This window comes from Pseudophryne corroboree, chromosome 2 (genome assembly GCF_028390025.1).
Source record: "Pseudophryne corroboree isolate aPseCor3 chromosome 2, aPseCor3.hap2, whole genome shotgun sequence".
Classification (NCBI taxonomy): Eukaryota; Metazoa; Chordata; class Amphibia; order Anura; family Myobatrachidae; genus Pseudophryne; species Pseudophryne corroboree.
This window is the reverse complement of record NC_086445.1, coordinates 1,015,174,011-1,015,192,820: the sequence shown is the minus strand read 5'-3', so window position 1 is coordinate 1,015,192,820 and position 18,810 is coordinate 1,015,174,011. Positions and strand designations below refer to the sequence as shown.

Below are 18,810 nucleotides of genomic sequence, written 5' to 3'. Positions count from 1 at the left end.
CCTGGCTCCATGAGCTAACAGGACTTAGGGTAAAGTCCTGGGCATCCAACAGCGCTGGAGGGAGAGGAAAGGCTGTGCCTAGGAGTCAGGCATCTAGTGAGAGCTGGCTGCCTGTAAAATCCTGACACTTAGCATTGGTTGTTTGGGATTGAGAAAGTTGTTTGACTGCACAAGAGGAAATAAATATAGGTTATTGTAGACCTGTGTAGGCGGCTTGCAACTGAGCAGAATAGCCCTGGGAAGTAAACAAGGTGGTTTGGTAAACTGATAAGATCCCAGGGAAAGTCCGAAGACTAGAGGAAAGTCTTGTTGTGCAAGGGAGTGGGTGCAACCTAATGAAGGCTGTATTGCATTTTCATTTTTATGACCTTTTGTTACTTTTTCACGTTCATTCTCTCTGTTTTCATTTTATTTGAAATGAAAAAGTTAATGTTATTTCTTTTTAGACAACATTGAATACAAATAGTTTGATCAATGGTTCCCTATTATTGAAAGTACTGACCTTAAAATATGTTGTTTCCTTGGGTAAGAGAACACTTACCATTGGATTTATAATCACAGCTGGTAATTAGCAGCTGATCCGCTCCAGTGAATAACACATTTACAGATCTCTATACATTACATCCAGCTTTCATCAGATACAGTACAGCGGTGCACGCTATAGTACTCTTAATTAAAATATTACTAAAATGAAATTGAAACAGAATCTGCTTCTCTGTGTTATGGTATACAACACAACGTCGCTAAATACACGAGTACCCGCTACAATGTGGCTTTATAATCTCTGTGCTTTGTACAAGTCCTGTAAAGAGATTCTCGTGACCTCTGTGCGATTCATTAACTGCGACCGTCACCAGCGGCTGCAGGAGCCCACGGGAGAGCGCTCACAACATCTGCTCTGTCTGCGAACGAACAGGCGCAAATTAAATGATCGTATAACAGTATTTGTTGGTAATGGTGAAAATCCCACACAGGGCCTTCTCAGATGGAATACACAGATGGACGGACACGGATAGAGTATTACAGAGCAGCCAACACATTGTGATCTGCGCACAGAATGATTTTCTAACGTGACTTCACCATGGCAACAGAATTAGACTTATTTACTCCTAACAGCCGATGACACAAAATAGGTGTAGAGTGTTTACTCTCCTATACCGCCATTTAATACAACGTAGGCTTTAATGTGTACTACTTCTACAATGCACTCTCTCATCACAGGTTAGGAATAGACACAAATATAGGCCCAGATTTATCAAGCCTTGGAGAGTGTTCAATAGCACGGTGATAAAGTACCAACCAATCGGCTCCTAACTGCCATGTTACAGGCTGTGTTTGAAAAATTACGGTTGTGAGCTGATTAGTTGCTACTTTTATCACCGTGAAATTGGTGACTCTCCAAGGCTTGATCAATGTGGGTGATAGATTGTTAATGAAGAATTTAGCCCATACCTGTATTTACCCTCCACGTACACTAATGCACCTGTGGTTTGTTTTCAGGTTGTGCTATGCAGCGTGATGGGGAAAGCTATACAGTTTGCTGTGCGCGTCACCCGCACTCTCCCTGCGAACTCTGGATGCCAGATCTACAGCGTCCGCGTCACACCGCTACACCTGAACGTAAGTCTGCGGGGAAACCGGGGCATTTGTCTGCTGCCTCAGTCGGGTTTGTAGATATAAAAACTCCTTCAGAATATCGGTCTATCAGACGTAGGGGGAGATATATCATTCTTGGAGAGAGATAAAGTACCAACCAGTATCAATCATTTTTCAAACACAGCCTGTAGCATGACAGAAACTGATTGGCTGGTACTTTAGCTATCTCCACTTTATCTCTCTCCAAAGTTTGGTACATCTCCCCCATAGGGAGATACGTATCAAGTCGTCCAAAGAGTGGACAAGTGGAAAAGTTGCCCATTACAACCAATCAGCTTATAGATCAACATTCACATCACCGACACCAGCACCCTGCCAATTAGAATACTGACATGGGATGGGGTGATTATTTTACACCACCCTGTACCCTAACCCGCCTGGGGTAGCAGCAAGATAGTGGGGGTGACGGCTAGAGCTAAGTCACCAGGGTTGGCGGCTAGGGCCAAGACTCGGTGTTTGGGGGGTTTACAGCTCCCCCCTTCCTCTTGTGCCTAACACAGTGGTTCTCAAACTTTTTTCAATCATGGCGCCCTGGGGCATCAGAATTTTTTTGATGGCACCCCTAGGCCAAAAGTTTCTTATTGAGAAATTTTGAAAGAAATATTAAATTAAGTAAATTTTGTTCTTATGTCATCCTTAGGTTTATTTGTGTTGCGGGACAAGATTTGCTTCTGTTTGTCCCCATAGTTTATGATAGGTGAAACCAGTGGTGGTGGCTTCCAATTACATTGACCGTAAATAATTTGAATTGGTCCTGGACCACCAACCCAGGGCACCCCTGCAAGTGTCCTGAGGCACCCCAGGATGCCATGGCACCAAGTTTGAGAACCACTGGCCAAACCCCGATACTTACCTTTGGGATGTTGGCAGTCAATTTTTCCGGCGCCGGGATTCCAAGTGGTGACCGCCGCCATCCCGACCACATCCCATTTAACTACTTTAGATTGTTTTTACCAAATTCCAAATCTTTTAATTAGAGACCCTCAGCTACATTTCGTACTAGAATCGACATAATGACATCCCCATTTTCATTTAAATTGCTTTTCAGTTCTATAGGTCTGTGAGCCGGATGATGTTTAGAGCTGATACAGCAATACACCCTAATTTTCCCATATGTTATATATAGCCCCGTATGTGGCTGCTGATTTCTGGATAAGCCCTAAACAAGCTCTAACCCCTCTCTGCTCTTTCAGCTGGAGCTCCGTGTGAGGGAGGGGATCAAAAACCAGATCGAAGTTACGTGGTCCATGGGCAACTTTACTGATCTCGATCTTCACATTCAGTCAAAAACTAAGCTGGAGGTCAGTGAGTAAGTTGTGCTGCTTCATCTTCTGTTTTCTCTGTGTTGGGTGTTCGCTACGGGACAAAATAAAACACTGGTGCGAAAGCGGCTTAGGTGGAGATTTATCAAAGCGTGGAGAGAGTTAAACTACCAACCAATCAGATCCCAGCTGTCATTTTTCAAAAAAAGCCTGTAACGTGGCAGAAGCCGATTGGCTGGTACTTGATCTCTCTAAGCATTGCTTAATCTCCCCCTTAGTTTGGGTAACTAAGCAAGAGCGGGCTCGTGTTTGCAGTGTAGGACATGTTCTTTTTCCGACCTACTTATTCTTTTTATAAATGGGCATTGTAAGCTCTCCCAACCAGGGTTCTCCTGCAGGGTTTGGATCACCAGACCTACATTTCTAAGGTCTACAGTCATTAGGTCAACCACTGTTGGTCGACAGGGTCAAAAGGTTAACCTGGCAAAAGGTTGACAATAGGAAAGGTCGACGCATTAAAAGTTCTATACATGAAAAGGTCGACACAACATTTCTCCTGCAGGGTCCAAGTATGAAAAAGTTGATTATAATGCTAAAGAAAACCAAAAAGTTGTGTCGGCCATACGTCTATCGACCTTTTGTACTTGCCGACCATAAGCACTGTCGACCTTTTACACGTCAACATATTGTCCACATTCAACTTTTTGACCATGTTGACCATTAGTGGTTGACCTAATGACTGTCAAATTTTTCATGGTCGACCTAGAGCCCGGAAACCCCTCCTGGCTCTTCCTTCCTCGTGTGTTCTGGTCTTCTCCCACCTGTTCTTGCTTCCTGCATGTTCTTGACAAGGCCTGCACTATACATTGGCAATGACCTCTTATGCATAATATAATGCTTCTATTATGTTTAGTATTTGCCTGTTGGTCCTCGATGTGCCGTTCCCCGCAGTAGGACGCTGCACATTTATGTGAAGCTTTGTAAATAAATGATGATGGTGATTATGCAGCCTATCCATTTACTAGTAGCCCATGACATGGCTCAGGCTTTTCTTCCTCAGTTGTGTCACTAGTTCAGGTGGAACCGGTAAGCTGAATTGGGGGTTCTGCCCACAGAGTGGTTGTGGGTAAGTGATGCCATTAATTAGTAATAATGCTAAATAAATTAGACAAGTCTGGTTTTACTCAAACAAGTCACTTATACATTAAGTTATCCAGACGTGAAGCAAATTCTGTTGTCCACTAGGAATAAACTAGAGCTAATCAGAATAATTGTAATAAACTGTTCACTATAACATAGAGTAAATTTGAGGTGCTTAGTATAATTTTGGCCGAAAATATTGGCCCACCAGGTGGCCTCATTTGGTGGGTCCCTAACACTAAGGTTCAAGTCCAAGGCGCAGGAAGCCCCAGGTCAGTGCAAGCCATCCGTCCCAAGGCATCACACTAGTGAGAGGTTTAAGTGTTTAATTAAAATCTGGTAGCGAGTCTTATTGAGAGTCCAGAAACAAACAGTTTAGAGAGACTGTATAAATGATAAAATAAACTCGAAATGCTCCTTGACGTACAGTCAATTGGGAGTGTATTGTAGGCTTATCCGTAGTTAACACGGCTCTGCCGTACCAGATTAAATTGTTTTCCCAATATATTCCAATGGTTGTTGCCAAATAGGGTAAAATGGGTGTAGCTGTAATCCACAAAGCTGCAAAGTCCATGTTAAAGGTGTATTTGATGTTAAGGATGTATTGGTTGTCAGGGTTGGACTGGCCCACAAGTGTACAGGGAAATCCCCAGAGTACACCTCTGCTTGGGGACCCCACCTCCCTCCTCTAGGGGTCAATAACTTGGTGTAGTAGGCTCATGGATGACCTTGGGTGGTTGGTGTGTTCTCTGGCATCAAAGTGGGGGGTCCTGACACACCCCTGTCCCTTCCCTTATAAAGGAGCCCTGTTCTTTGCTTGTTGACGCTAATGGTTAGCCAAGTCCCTCTCGGGTGGCTAGATACACTGTAGGGCCCCTGTCACTACATTCCCTGGTGGGCCTTCATGCTCCAGTCCAACACTGCCCATGGTCAGTCCTGGAATAAGCAGCCTCGGTCCGCTTGCAAGCGCTGACCATGGCAAGCTGCTAGAATGGCTGTGGATATGTTAAATGCACATCCTGTCATTGGTTGTATAGGCCAGCCTACATGTGAATCTGTGTCTGTATTATTGTGTCTTCCTCTCACATATGTGACCTTCTTTTCGGCAGACTCCCGGACACAGTGCAATCATGGAAACGCTGGAGGATATACTGAAAAACCTCATGGGGTGTGTCCGACCCACTGTAGAACTGAGCAGCAAGCCTTCAGATATGAAAGACTATCTGGTATCTATGGGTTGTGTTTATTGATTTGGAATGTGATCAACATGTATTAGGGCCATATGGTGGTACCACTGTGTGTTCACCAAATGTGGTATCGTGTGCGTTAAGCCTTGTTCTTCATTCAGATAAGACTTCGGTGAAAGCCCCATGTGGTCTTGTCCTGGTGGTACTGTGTTGACAGAGGCCTGCAGATACCTGGATGTGGGTGTTGGGTTCTTTGCAGCATCCTACCATTATTATGGGTGGGAATGGCTTTTCTAAGTGTTACCACATTGATCAGCAGTAATAATTGCTTCTCTCAGCACCTGACTCCAATGGCCTTCTGTATTGACCTGAAAGCATGTTGTATTAATATGGACAAATTATAATCTGTTATGGGTTATTTGTCACAGGAAGCATTCGATATCCCGGCTGCTGGGATCCCGACCGCCGGGATACTGACAACTATTCTCATTCTTGGGGTGTCCACGATACCCGTGGAGGGAGTATAAATTGCGTAGCGCGCCACTGTGCCTGCAGCTTGGCGAGCCTGCAAGGGGCTCTTTTGCACTCTCTGGCGGTCGGGGTGCCGGTATGCTGGGCGCTGGGATTTCATAGTACACCCATTTGTCACAGATTTGCCTCTTCTGTGTCCTTTCTACAGCAAGGTGTAAAACTGCCCCCACTAGCCAAGTTGTGGTCCAACTAGTGACTGAAATTACATTTCACTGTATATAAAGACTGTCCAACAGAATATGGTGTGAAATTACATATAGTCGTCTCATAAAAACATTTTTACAGATGTCCCAATATTGAATCTATAAATTGCTCTCTGTACATTTCCAGAATATACCCGGGGGCCACTCTTCAGTAATCTGCCCCCCGAAACCACCTCGAGCTCATGAGCTGAAGCTTCAAGTCCGCAATATCAAAGCAACACTGGTGGGAATCCCCGACCCCTCAGGTAGAGTGTGACCATTTTTTATTCTTTCCCGGGGCAGACAATCCGGGCTAAACACATATACGTTTAATGTTAGCCACTGCACCACCGTGCTGCCCTGACATGCAGTAGATACCACTTGGATGCTGATCGGGACTGGTGGACATGCTCAAAGGGGGGAAATTCAATTAGAATGTAAACTCTCACGAGCAGGGCCCTCTTACCTCATGTGCTTATCCTTTCTTACTTTAATAATCTTCAACTGCATCAACTCCAGCAGTCTTCTGCCACCTGATACTTATTCCAGTGTCATCTGCTGATGTAACTATGTTTATTTACCCTGTACTTGTCCTATACTGTCATCAACTGTAAGTTGCTGTTTTCCTGTTTGATTATTTATGTACTCTGTAATTGGGCGCTGCGGAACCCTTGTGGCGCCATATAAATAAAGGATAATAATAATAATTGTTTGAAAAGTCTATTGGGTGTCTGTTTTTTCCTGTCTGTTAGATAGGAAAAAACAGACCCCCAACTGACTTTTCAAACAATTGAATACCCCCCACAATGTCAGATTTGCATTATTCATGAGCTGAGTAACCTTACCATACATGTGTCCCTAGGAGAATCTTCAAATGGGCTTCATGTATCTTTCGTTCTCCTCTCCCAATCTTCTAGTTTTCCTCTTACTTGCTGGCTGTAGAGCAGATGGCCCAATAAATCTGTTGTGTAAATCATTGTTTATATTTATGGCCAATATACCCCAGTATTGTTTATATTTATGGCCAATATACCCCAGTATTGTTTATATTTCTGGCCAATATACCCCAGTATTGTTTATATTTCTGGCCAATATACCCCAGTATTGTTTATATTTCTGGCCAATATACCCCATATTGTTTATTTCTCTAACGTCCTAGTGGATGCTGGGGACTCCGTCAGGGCCATGGGGAATAGCGGCTCCGCAGGAGACAGGGCACAAAAGTAAAAGCTTTAGGATCAGGTGGTGTGCACTGGCTCCTCCCCCTATGACCCTCCTCCAAGCCTCAGTTAGATTTTTGTGCCCGGCCGAGATGGGTGCAATCTAGGTGGCTCTCCTAAAGAGCTGCTTAGAGTAAAAGTTTTGTTAGGTTTTTTATTTTCAGTGAGTCCTGCTGGCAACAGGCTCACTGCATCGAGGGACTTAGGGGAGAGAAGTGAACTCACCTGCGTGCAGGATGGATTGGCTTCTTAGGCTACTGGACACCATTAGCTCCAGAGGGAGTCGGAACACGGGTCTCACCCTGGGGTTCGTCCCGGAGCCGCGCCGCCGACCCCCTTGCAGATGCCGAAAAATGAAGAGGTCCAGAAACCGGCGGCAGAAGACTTTTCAGTCTTCATAAGGTAGCGCACAGCACTGCAGCTGTGCGCCATTGTTGTCAGCACACTTCATAACAGCGGTCACTGAGGGTGCAGGGTGCTGGGGGGGGCGCCCTGGGCAGCAATGATAGTACCTTATTCTGGCTAAAAATACATCACATATAGCCCCTGGGGGCTATATGGATGTATTTAACCCCTGCCAGGTCTCAGAAAAACGGGAGAAGCCCGCCGAAAAGGGGGCGGGGCCTATTCTCTTCAGCACACAGCGCCATTTTCCCTCACAGAAATGCTGGTGGGAAGGCTCCAAGGCTCTCCCCTGCACTGCACTACAGAAACAGGGTTAAAACAGAGAGGGGGGGCACTGATTTGGCGATATGACTACATATATTAAAATGCTATAAGGGAAAAGCACTTATATAAAGGTTGTCCCTGTATAATTATAGCGTTTTTGGTGTGTGCTGGCAAACTCTCCCTCTGTCTCCCCAAAGGGCTAGTGGGTCCTGTCCTCTATCAGAGCATTCCCTGTGTGTGTGCTGTGTGTCGGTACGTGTGTGTCGACATGTATGAGGACGATGTTGGGAGGCGGAGCAAATTGCCTGTAATGGTGATGTCACTCTCTAGGGAGTCGACACCGGAATAGATGGCTTATTTAAGGAATTACGTGATAATGTCAACACGCTGCAAGTCGGTTGACGACATGAGACGGCCGGCAAACATATTAGTATCTGTCCAGGCGTCTAAAACACCGTCAGGGACGTTATAATGCCCATTTTACCTCAGTCGGTCGACACAGACACGGACACTGACTCCAGTGTCGACGGTGAAGAAACAAACGTATTTTCCTTTAGGGCCACACGTTACTTGTTAAGGGCAATGAAGGAGGTGTTACATATTTCTGATACTACAAGTACCACAAAAAAAGGGTATTATGTGGGGTGTGGAAAAACTACCTATAGTTTTTCCTGAATCAGATAAATTAAATGAAGTGTGTGATGAGGCGCGGGGTTCCCCCGATAGAAAATTATTGGCGGTATACCCTTTCCCGCCAGAAGTTAGGGCGCGTTGGGAAACACCCCTTAGGGTGGATAAGGCGCTCACACGCTTATCAAAACAAGTGGCGGTACCGTCTCCAGATACGGCCGCCCTCAAGGAGCCAGCTGATAGGAGGCTGGAAAATATCCTAAAAAGTATATACACACATACTGGTGTTATACTGCGACCAGCGATCGCCTCAGCCTGGATGTGCAGCGCGGGGGTGGCTTGGTCGGATTCCCTGACTGAAAATATTGATACCCTTGACAGGGACAGTATTTTATTTACTATAGAGCATTTAAAGAATGCATTTCTATATATGCGAGATGCACAGAGGGATATTTGCACTCTGGCATCAAGAGTAAGTGCGATGTCCATATCTGCCAAAAGATGTTTATGGACACGACAGTGGTCAGGTGATGCAGATTCCAAACGGCACAAAGATGTATTGCCGTATAAAGGGGAGGAGTTATTTGGGGTCGGTCCATCGGACCTGGTGGCCACGGCAACTGCTGGGAAATCCACCGTTTTTACCCTAAGTCACATCTATGCAGAAAAAGACACCGTCTTTTCAGCCTCAGTCCTTTCGTCCCCATAAGCATATCTGCCCAGGGATAGAGGAAAGGGAAGAAGACTGCAGCAGGCAGCCCATTCCAAGGAACAGAAGCCTTCCACCGCTTCTGCCAAGTTCTCAGCATGACGCTGGAGCCGTACAGGACCCCTGGATCCTACAAGTAGTATCCCAGGGGTACAGATTGGAAAGTCGAGACGTTTCCCCTCGCAGGTTCCTGAAGTCTGCTTTACCAACGTCTCCCTCCGACAGGGAGGCAGTATTGGAAACAATTCACAAGCTGTATTCCCAGCAGGTGATAATCAAAGTACCTCTCCTACAACAAGGAAAGGGGTATTATTCCACACTATATTGTGGTACTGAATCCAGAAGGCTCGGTGAGACCTATTCTAAATCTGAAATATTTGAACACTTACAAAGGTTCAAATCAAGATGGAGTCACTCAGAGCAGTGATAGCGAACCAGGAAGAAGGGGACTATATGGTGTCCCGGGACATCAGGGATGCTTACCTCCATGTCCCAATTTGCCCTTCTCACCAAGGGTATCTCAGGTTCGTGGTACAGAACTGTCACTATCAGTTTCAGACGCTGCCGTTTGGATTGTCCACGGCACTCCGGGTCTTTACCAAGGTAATGCCCGAAATGATGATTCTTCTTCGAAGAAAATGGACGACCTCATGATAAGAGCAAGGTCCAGAGAACAGTTGGAGGTCGGAGTAGCACTATCTCAAGTAGTTCTACGACAGCACGGGTGGATTCTAAATATTCCAAAACCGCAGTTGTTTCCGACGACACGTCTGCTGTTCCTAGGGATGATTCTGGACACAGTCCAGAAAAAGGTGTTTCTCCCGGAGGAGAAAGCCAGGGAGTTATCCGAGCTAGTCAGGAACCTCCTAAAACCAGGAAAAGAGTCAGTGCATCATTGCACAAGAGTCCTGGGAAAAATGGTGGCTTATTACGAAGCGATTCCATTCGGCAGATTCCACGCAAGAACTTTTCAGTGGGATCTGCTGGACAAATGGTCCGGATCGCATCTTCAGAGGCATCAGCGGATAACCCTATCTCCAAGGACAAGGGTGTCTCTCCTGTGGTGGTTACAGAGTGCTCATCTTCTAGAGGGCCGCAGATTCGGCATTCAGGATTGGATGCTGGTGACCACGGAGGCCAGCCTGAGAGGCTGGGGAGCAGTCACACAGGGAAAAAATTCCCAGGGAGTGTGATCAAGTCTGGAAACTTTTCTCCACATAAATATACTGGAGCTAATGGCAATTTATAATGCTCTAAGCTTAGCAAGACCTCTGCTTCAAGGTCAGCCGGTATTGATCCAGTGGGACAACATCACGGCAGTCGCCCACGTAAACAGACAGGGCGGCACAAGAAGCAGGAGGGCAATGGCAAAAACTGCAAGGATTTTTCGCTGGGCGGAAAATCATGTGATAGCACTGTCAGCAGTGTTCATTCCGGGAGTGGACAACTGGGAAGCAGACTTCCTCAGCAGGCACGACCTCCACCCGGGAGAGTGTGGACTTCATCGGGAAGTTTTCCACATGATTGTGAACCGTTGGGAAAGACCAAAGGTGTACATGATGGCGTCCCGCCTGAACAAAAAACTGGACAGGTATTGCGCCAGGTCAAGAGACTTTCAGGCAATAGCTGTGGACGTTCTGGTAACACCGTGGGCGTGCCAGTCGGTGTATGTGTTTCCTCCTCTGCTTCTCATACCCAAGGTATTGAGAATTATAAGACGTAGAGGAGTAAGAACTATACTCGTGGCTCCGGATTGGCCAAGAAGGACTTGGTACCCGGAACTTCAAGAGATACTCACAGAGGACTCATGACCTCTGCCGCTAAGAAGGGACTTGCTTCAGCACGTACCATGTCTGTTCCAAGACTTACCGCGGCTGTGTTTGACGGCATGGCGGTTGAACGCCGGATCCTAAGGGAAAAAGGCATTCCGGAAGAGGTCATTCCTACCCTGGTCAAAGCCAGGAAGGACGTGACCGCACAACATTATCACCACATGTGGCGAAAATATGTTGCGTGGTGTGAGGCCAGGAAGGCTCCACGAAGAAATTTCAACTCGGTCGATTCCTGCATTTCCTGCAAACAGGAGTGTCTATGGGCCTCAGATTGGGGTCCATTAAGGTTCAAATTTCGGCCCTGTCGATTTTCTTCCAGAAAGAATTGGCTTCAGTTCCTGAAGTCCAGAAGTTTGTCAAGGGAGTACTGCATATACAACCCCCTTTTGTGCCTCCAGTGGCACTGTGGGATCTCAACGTAGTGCTGGGATTCCTCAAATCACATTGGTTTAAACCGCTCAAATCTGTGGATTTGAAATATCTCACATGGAAAGTGACCATGATGTTGGCCCTGGCCTCGGCCAGGCGAGTGTCAGAATTGGCGGCTTTGTCTCACAAAAGCCCATATCTGATTGTCCATTCGGACAGGGCAGACCTGCGGACTCGTCCCCAGTTTCTCCCTAAGGTGGTGTCAGCGTTTCACCTGAACCAGCTTATTGTGGTACCTGCGGCTACTAGGGACTTGGAGGACTCCAAGTTGCTAGATGTTGTCAGGGCCCTGAAAATATCGGTTTCCAGGACGGCTGGAGTCAGGAAAACTGACTTGCTGTTATCCTGTATGCACCCAACAAACTGGGTGCTCTTGCTTCTAAGCAGACGATTGCTAGTTGGATGTGTAGTACAATTCAGCTTGCACATTCTGTGGCAGGCCTGCCACAGCCAAAATATGTAAATGCCCATTCCACAAGGAAGGTGGGCTCATCCTGGGCGGCTGCCCGAGGGGTCTCGGCATTACAACTCTGCCGAGCAGCTACGTGGTCGGGGGGAGAACACGTTTGTAAAATTCTACAAATTTGATACCCTGGCTAAAGAGGACCTGGAGTTCTCTCATTCGGTGCTGCAGAGTCATCCGCACTCTCCCGCCCGTTGGGGAGCTTTGGTATAATCCCCATGGTCCTGACGGAGTCCCCAGCATCCACTAGGACGTTAGAGAAAATAAGATTTTACTTACCGATAAATCTATTTCTCGTAGTCCGTAGTGGATGCTGGGCGCCCATCCCAAGTGCGGATTGTCTGCAATACTTGTACATAGTTATTGGTACAAAAATCGGGTTATTATTGTTGTGAGCCATCTTTTCAGAGGCTCCGCTGTTATCATGCTGTTAACTGGGTTCAGATCACAGGTTGTACAGTGTGATTGGTGTGGCTGGTATGAGTCTTACCCGGGATTCAAGATCCTTCCTTATTGTGTACGCTCGTCCGGGCACAGTATCCTAACTGAGGCTTGGAGGAGGGTCATAGGGGGAGGAGCCAGTGCACACCACCTGATCCTAAAGCTTTTACTTTTGTGCCCTGTCTCCTGCGGAGCCGCTATTCCCCATGGTCCTGACGGAGTCCCCAGCATCCACTACGGACTACGAGAAATAGATTTATCGGTAAGTAAAATCTTATTATTTCTGGCCAATATACCCCATATTGTTTATATTTATGGCCAATGCTCTTCTGACCTGAATCGGCTTCTTATGTTTTTGTGTACTTACGGAGATTGTAAGCTTGCGAGCAGGGCCTTCCTACCTCTGTCTGTCTGTTTTTACCCAGTTTTGTTCTATTACTGTTGTTCTAATTGTAAAGCGCAACGTAATATGCTGCGATATATAAGAAACTGTTAATAAATAATAATAAATAATGATGATGAGGCATTTAATAGAATCTTATCTCTTATCTGCCCCCAGGTTTGGCAGTGTGCTCAGCACAGCTTAACGACCCTGTACAGCGATGCACTACTACAGCCATAAAACACAGTCTGAGCCCCTGCTGGGAGGAAGAGTTCATCTTGTAAGTACCATATTCACAACGTTGGGTTGGGTACAAAGGGCCCACCGGGGAAAGCATGGGCCCACCGGGTGACATACTGCTGGTAGCGGGGCAACCTGTCATCAAGAATGGAATGGGTTTGTTGGGTCGACCCTATTTAGGTTGACACTCATTAGGTGGACCACTATTGGTCGACAGGATGTGGGTTGACACCTGGACAAGGTCAACATGAGGGGGGATTTGGGTTGGGTTTTTTTGGTGTTTTGTTCGTAAAGTGACCGGGAACCCCAATTAGTTCACCTTGTCCCCTCGCATAACTTGTTCTGCTAGCGCTGCGCTCGGCACAGGTAACTATTCCCAATCGTAGTCACATGGATCGTAAAGTATGAAAAAGATTTTAAAAAATGAAAAAAATTATGAAAAACTCATGTCAACCTTTTTAATGTGTCGACCTAATGCATGTCGACCAATAGTGGTCGACCTAATGACTGTCGGCCTAAGTACCGTATCCCGTCAAGAACACGGGACTACCCGCAGAAAGTGGGATTAGTGTTTAACGCGGTTACCCTCCGCCATCAAGTGTATGCCGCATGCAGCACAGTTTCATTAGGCAGTTGGGACATAGGTTAGGGGGCAGAACCTACTGAGGAATATCACCGGCATCCCGATGGGCCATTGTACACGTACAGAGTGTAAAGAGGTGGCGTGATTTATTTTTCAGCCGTAATACATTTTGACCACTTTTCCTAAGTGATTTCAACGTTGCAATCATTTTGTGAGGTGGGCTAGGCTGTGATGATGTCATCTTTCATCATCTTCCCTCCAACATAGCCCAGCAAATGCTCCATATTACCCACGCTGCACCTGGACAGGAGTTGCACTTAATCTAACCCGGTCCCACAACTGCAAAGCAGTATGGGTAATCCATGCGAAGTATGTGTGGTGCTGTTGCCATAATATAATACATTTTACTATAATGTCTAATTTCCCCTTTTTTTGCTTGAAATTGAGTAAAATTCACATTTTCCTACAGTCCTCGGGTAACGTGAAAGCTGCAGCACATACAAAGCCCCCCAAAATGTGTTGTTTTTGTAATTATTCTCAGAGCTTTATTATATGTTATATTTGTGTTGGATTTAAATCTCCCAATCTGCTGCTGGTCTCCCAGAATGCGGATCTGTTCCTCTGTCTGGGAGATTGTGATGAAGCTGCAGGAATGTGAAAAATGCATAATGTGGGGTCAGGATTTCCAGCAAATCATTGCATCTTCCTGCTCAGATGCCCGTAATCTGCCCGCACCAGTGCATGCGTGTAGAGGCGGAAGGGGGCTCCGTGTAATGACATTATGCTAAATTAAACCGTGAACAGTAAATTGTCGTGTGAGAATAAACCGTGACGTCACGACGCTGCTGGCCAATTCCACAAATATGCCAATTTGAGAATTGCCACATGCGACGTGCGGGTCACTTCTGTACACACGGGATTAATCAAACACCTGTATCCTGTGTGTTTTTAAAATATTCTTAATAATCTTTGTAACCTTTTTGTAACTAAAGCTCTGAAGTATTCTTGAAATTAAACATCTAATTGTAGTTCTGATTCTGTGATTCTTTTGAATTCAGGGCCCGTGTGGCTCACGTCTACCTATTTTTCTAAGTATTGCAGTGTGTGTGTGACAGGTAAAGCTAAAGACGCCTGCAGCGTCCGTAATACGTTGAAAAGTCTTTGCTGGTGGCAGCTGATGGAACAACTATAAGTATAGGACAAGAAATAAAATAATTTGTTTTAAATTTGTCTCCATACCATCATATGCCACCTGTTATACCCAGTGGGCGGTTCCTGCACACAGGCTAGGTGGTGAAGGGAGTGTGGACAAACAAGGGGGGGGGGGTTAAAAGTTTGACCGAAAGTACCAGTTGTACCGCTCCTGACATAAAGAAGTTAGGTGGGGTTCCATTTTGTCGTACCTTACCATTTCTGAACCATCTTTGATATTGCTCACTGGGACTCCATGCTCAAACGTGGGAGACTGGAGTGATGTTTGTCTGAAGGCATCGTGGACGTTTGCATGATGTCTCCTATCTGGCAACACTGGATATGACCGTTGCATATATTTGGATGCAATGTTCCTAAACATTTCACTCTGTCATCCACATCGGAGTTATGCTGGAGCATGTCCCATCATCATCAACGTGAACCCAACATTGTGCTTAGAGCTTCCATCAGCTCGGAGGCACCTGGATATCGTGATAACAGAATTCTGGACATCTGGTTGTTATGTAGGAGGAAAGAGGTTTCCTATAGATCGCTATCTTCATATAATGGAACTTCCAGAGTTTCCTGCATGAAGGACATTTTCTGTATCTGTGACGTTCCAACCTGTGGTATTCCACGTTCACACATTCTGTACAAAACAAAAACCAAGGGGGGAAATGTATTAAGTCTTGGAGAGAGATAAAGTACCAACCAGTTAAAACACGAATCAAGAGTAGTAACAATCACAGGCGCTGAAATGAAGTGTATCAATAAGTATACGTCCCTTTTTATCAGGTGTATATCGACATCAGCTCCTGTGGTTTTTCTACCACGGCCTGTAAAATGACAGGAGCTGATTGGTTGGTACTTTATCTCTCTCCAAGGTTATTCATTTATTAGGTGTATTCATTGAATATATATATTTTTTTATATAATATGTAAACTTTGGGGGGAGGGTTTTAAGTTGCAGATAAAGAAACGCATTTTAATGTATAATGCAAATACATTTACATATTTACTCAACTATGCCCCAAATGAAATGCCTGTCTGTCCTGAGGAATTAATAGAACGTTTTGTAGTTTACCACAAGATGCAGGTTATTATGGAGGAGCTGTAACATGGTTCTCTGGCAGTGCAGGGGTTAATAGCGTCTGCAGTCTTGCTGTAATGATGTAAGACTGCAGCCTCCGTGGTGTGGTTCATAGGGTCGATAGTGTCTAGGTCAGGCATGTGCAAACTGCGGCCCTCCAGCTGTTGTGAAACTACATATCCCAGCATGCCCTGACACAGTTTTGCTGTCAGTGAATGCTAAAGCTGTGTCAGGGCATGCTGGGATGTGTAGTTTCTCAACAGCTGGAGGGCCGCAGTTTGGACATGCCTGGTCTAGGTCAACCACTATTGGTTGACAGTAACTAAGTCAACACCTAGAATAGGTTGACACAAGCATTAGGTCGACATGAGCAAGGTCGAAATGACAAAAGGTCGACATGAGTTTTTAAAAAAGAGTTGGTGTAGTTTTCTTCGTAGAGTGACCAGGAACCCCAATTAGTGCAGCGTGTCCCCTCGCTTCGCTCGCCATGCTTCGGGCAAGGTGCCTCGCCTCCGCTACAGCTGCGCTCGGCACAGATTACCGTTCCCAATTGTAGTCCACGTGGATCGTAAAGTATGAAAAAGTTCAAAAAACAAAGAAAAAAAATGTGAAAAACTCATGTCGACCTAGAAAATGTCAACCTAGTAACCATGTCGACCAATATTGGTTGACCTAAGTGTGGTCGACCTAGAAACCGGATACCAGCCCTGTGTACGTACTTACGAAAGGGTTACTCATGACTTCTAGGTACTGTTTTTCCAGAAACAATAGCTCTTGTGTTCCTCCTGCCCTGGTACATAACACAGGGGATTTCCACCCTTTCATTATTACACAACAGCTGAAATATCTATTCCTAACGCCAGGAGGGGCGTCCCTGAGGATCATTACAGTAATGTATTTTTCAGTGAGATACATCCGTGTGACCTGTGGGAATACAATTCGTGCGCTGTTACTTCCTGTCCCCCGGTCTGTAAGACTTGCATGGTGCGGCCTGTGGATGTGTATAATCTGTGTGTAGCACCACAATGGGGGTTATTGTCTGGTCACTGCCAGCAAACACAACGCTGCAGTAGTTATATATACTGTGTGTGTGTATATATATGTATGTATATATATATACACTGCTCAAAAAAATAAAGGGAACACTAAAATAACACATCCTAGATCTGAATGAATGATTGTAGGGAGGTCATACAGGCACGTGGAGGCCACACACACTACTGAGCCTCATTTTGACTTGTTTTAAGGACATTACATCAAAGTTGGATCAGCCTGTAGTGTGTTTTTCCACTTTAATTTTGAGGGTGACTCCAAATCCAGACCTCCATGGGTTAATAAATTTGATTTCCATTGATAATTTTTGTGTGATTTTGTTGTCAGCACATTCAGCTATGTAAAGAGCAAAGTATTTAATAAGAATATTTCATTCATTCAGATCTAGGATGTGTTATTTTAGTGTTATCTTTATTTTTTTGAGCAGTGTGTATGTATGTATGTGTATATATATATATATATATTGATTGAGTTCTACTGCACAACAAGCTGGCGATAGAGGATCTCCACTGATTCTGTACAGGAGTGCCCACTGGGGTGACGTGGCCTGTAGAATAGGTGGCAGCTGTTATAGACCCCTGACTTATAACACGTTTAGCATATTGGATATGCAGAGTTCCCCAGATCAGTATAACAGGCAAAAGAAACGTCATAATACTAGTTGGAGATTTACCAAAGCTCGGAGAGCAATAACGTACTAACCAATCCGCTTCTAGCAGGCTGTGTTTAAAAAATGACAGCGAAGAGCTGATTGGGTTTCTACTTTATCTCTCTCCGCTAGTCTTTTTTCACGACTTGATACATCTCCCCGTGGTGCTTTGTGCAAGTTAATATCTGAAAGAGAAAGTTGTATTTTAAACTGGTGCTTCACCTTTCAATTAGTCCGGTTAGGGAGCCAGTTTTTTTCTAATGCAGATTTCTTTTTTTTTTTTTTTGTCCTAGTGAATTGAATGCAAAATCCAGAGAGTTATTGCTTCAGATTACGGAAGCCGGGAATCCTGCAGGGAGTAAGTGTGATGATATTATCCTTGTGGTACTATTTCGATGCTCCCGGCGGATGTATACATTAGGGCCACTGTTCTTTTCTTAGGTACGTCGATGTAGTTCGGTAAGAGCAGGTGAAAGTGCAGTGCAGAGTTGCATGCATGATAACAGAAGACAGATCCTCCGACCTAGACAGAGCAGGGAGAGAGGCAGTAAAGTAATGTGGTGTTTGCTCAGACAGGGAGGTAGACAAGCAGTCGGTGAGGCTGTGCGGTTGTGCTGAAAGTCTGTCTAGACCCAGACTGGTTATTAGCCCGCTGAGGAGTTTACAGAGCAGATTGTGTATACAGAACCAGGATTCGTTCAGATTTTTTGGGAAACAAAAATAATGCACTGAAACCGTATCTACCAATCAGAATCTGGCTTTCATCTGCAAGTGCTGCTTGGACAATAAAAGCTGTTTGCTTATTGGTTGCTATAGTTTGTACAGATATGCACCCATTAAGCACAGTTACTGCATTACCCTCATGTTTACCTTTACAGTGCAAGTTCCTCCCCCTGTCAGTTTGGGCGTGGGGCTCTACAGCAGCCCCATAAGTGCAGCCATGCTTCTTCTAGCGATTTCCCCCTTTCCCTGCTGATGCATTGTATGCTGATGCTCCCCTCTTTCAGCTGCTTGTGACAACAGGCCAATGGCTGTCTCTGAAGCTTTGAGGGAGCCTGGGACATCCACTCCTCCGTCCCGGGTCCCCATCCATGACATCACTCCTACTGGAGGTGAAACCCAAGTCCCCCATGAGCCCCACCTAATACCAGAATGTGGCACTTACCCACGCCGCTCACCCATGCCTCCTGTATGATGTGGCCGCTGACATCACTGCTTCTCTTCCCACCATGCACTTCAGCGCCAGCTCACCCTTCCGGAACCCCCCTTCC

At 45.6% G+C, this 18,810-nt stretch overlaps 1 protein-coding gene across 2 annotated transcripts in view; it reads left to right on the top strand.

Annotated features, from left to right (window-relative positions):
• C2CD2 (C2 calcium dependent domain containing 2) overlaps positions 1-18,810 on the top strand; it is an 83,324-nt gene that overhangs the window by 39,648 nt on the left and 24,866 nt on the right. For both annotated transcript variants that reach the window (XM_063956684.1, XM_063956685.1), the window contains exons 4-9: positions 1,501-1,620; positions 2,850-2,957; positions 5,168-5,284; positions 6,107-6,224; positions 12,911-13,013; positions 17,833-17,897. In XM_063956684.1, the coding sequence (XP_063812754.1) occupies positions 1,501-1,620; positions 2,850-2,957; positions 5,168-5,284; positions 6,107-6,224; positions 12,911-13,013; positions 17,833-17,897 (631 nt within the window). The remainder of the gene's footprint in view (positions 1-1,500; positions 1,621-2,849; positions 2,958-5,167; positions 5,285-6,106; positions 6,225-12,910; positions 13,014-17,832; positions 17,898-18,810) is intronic.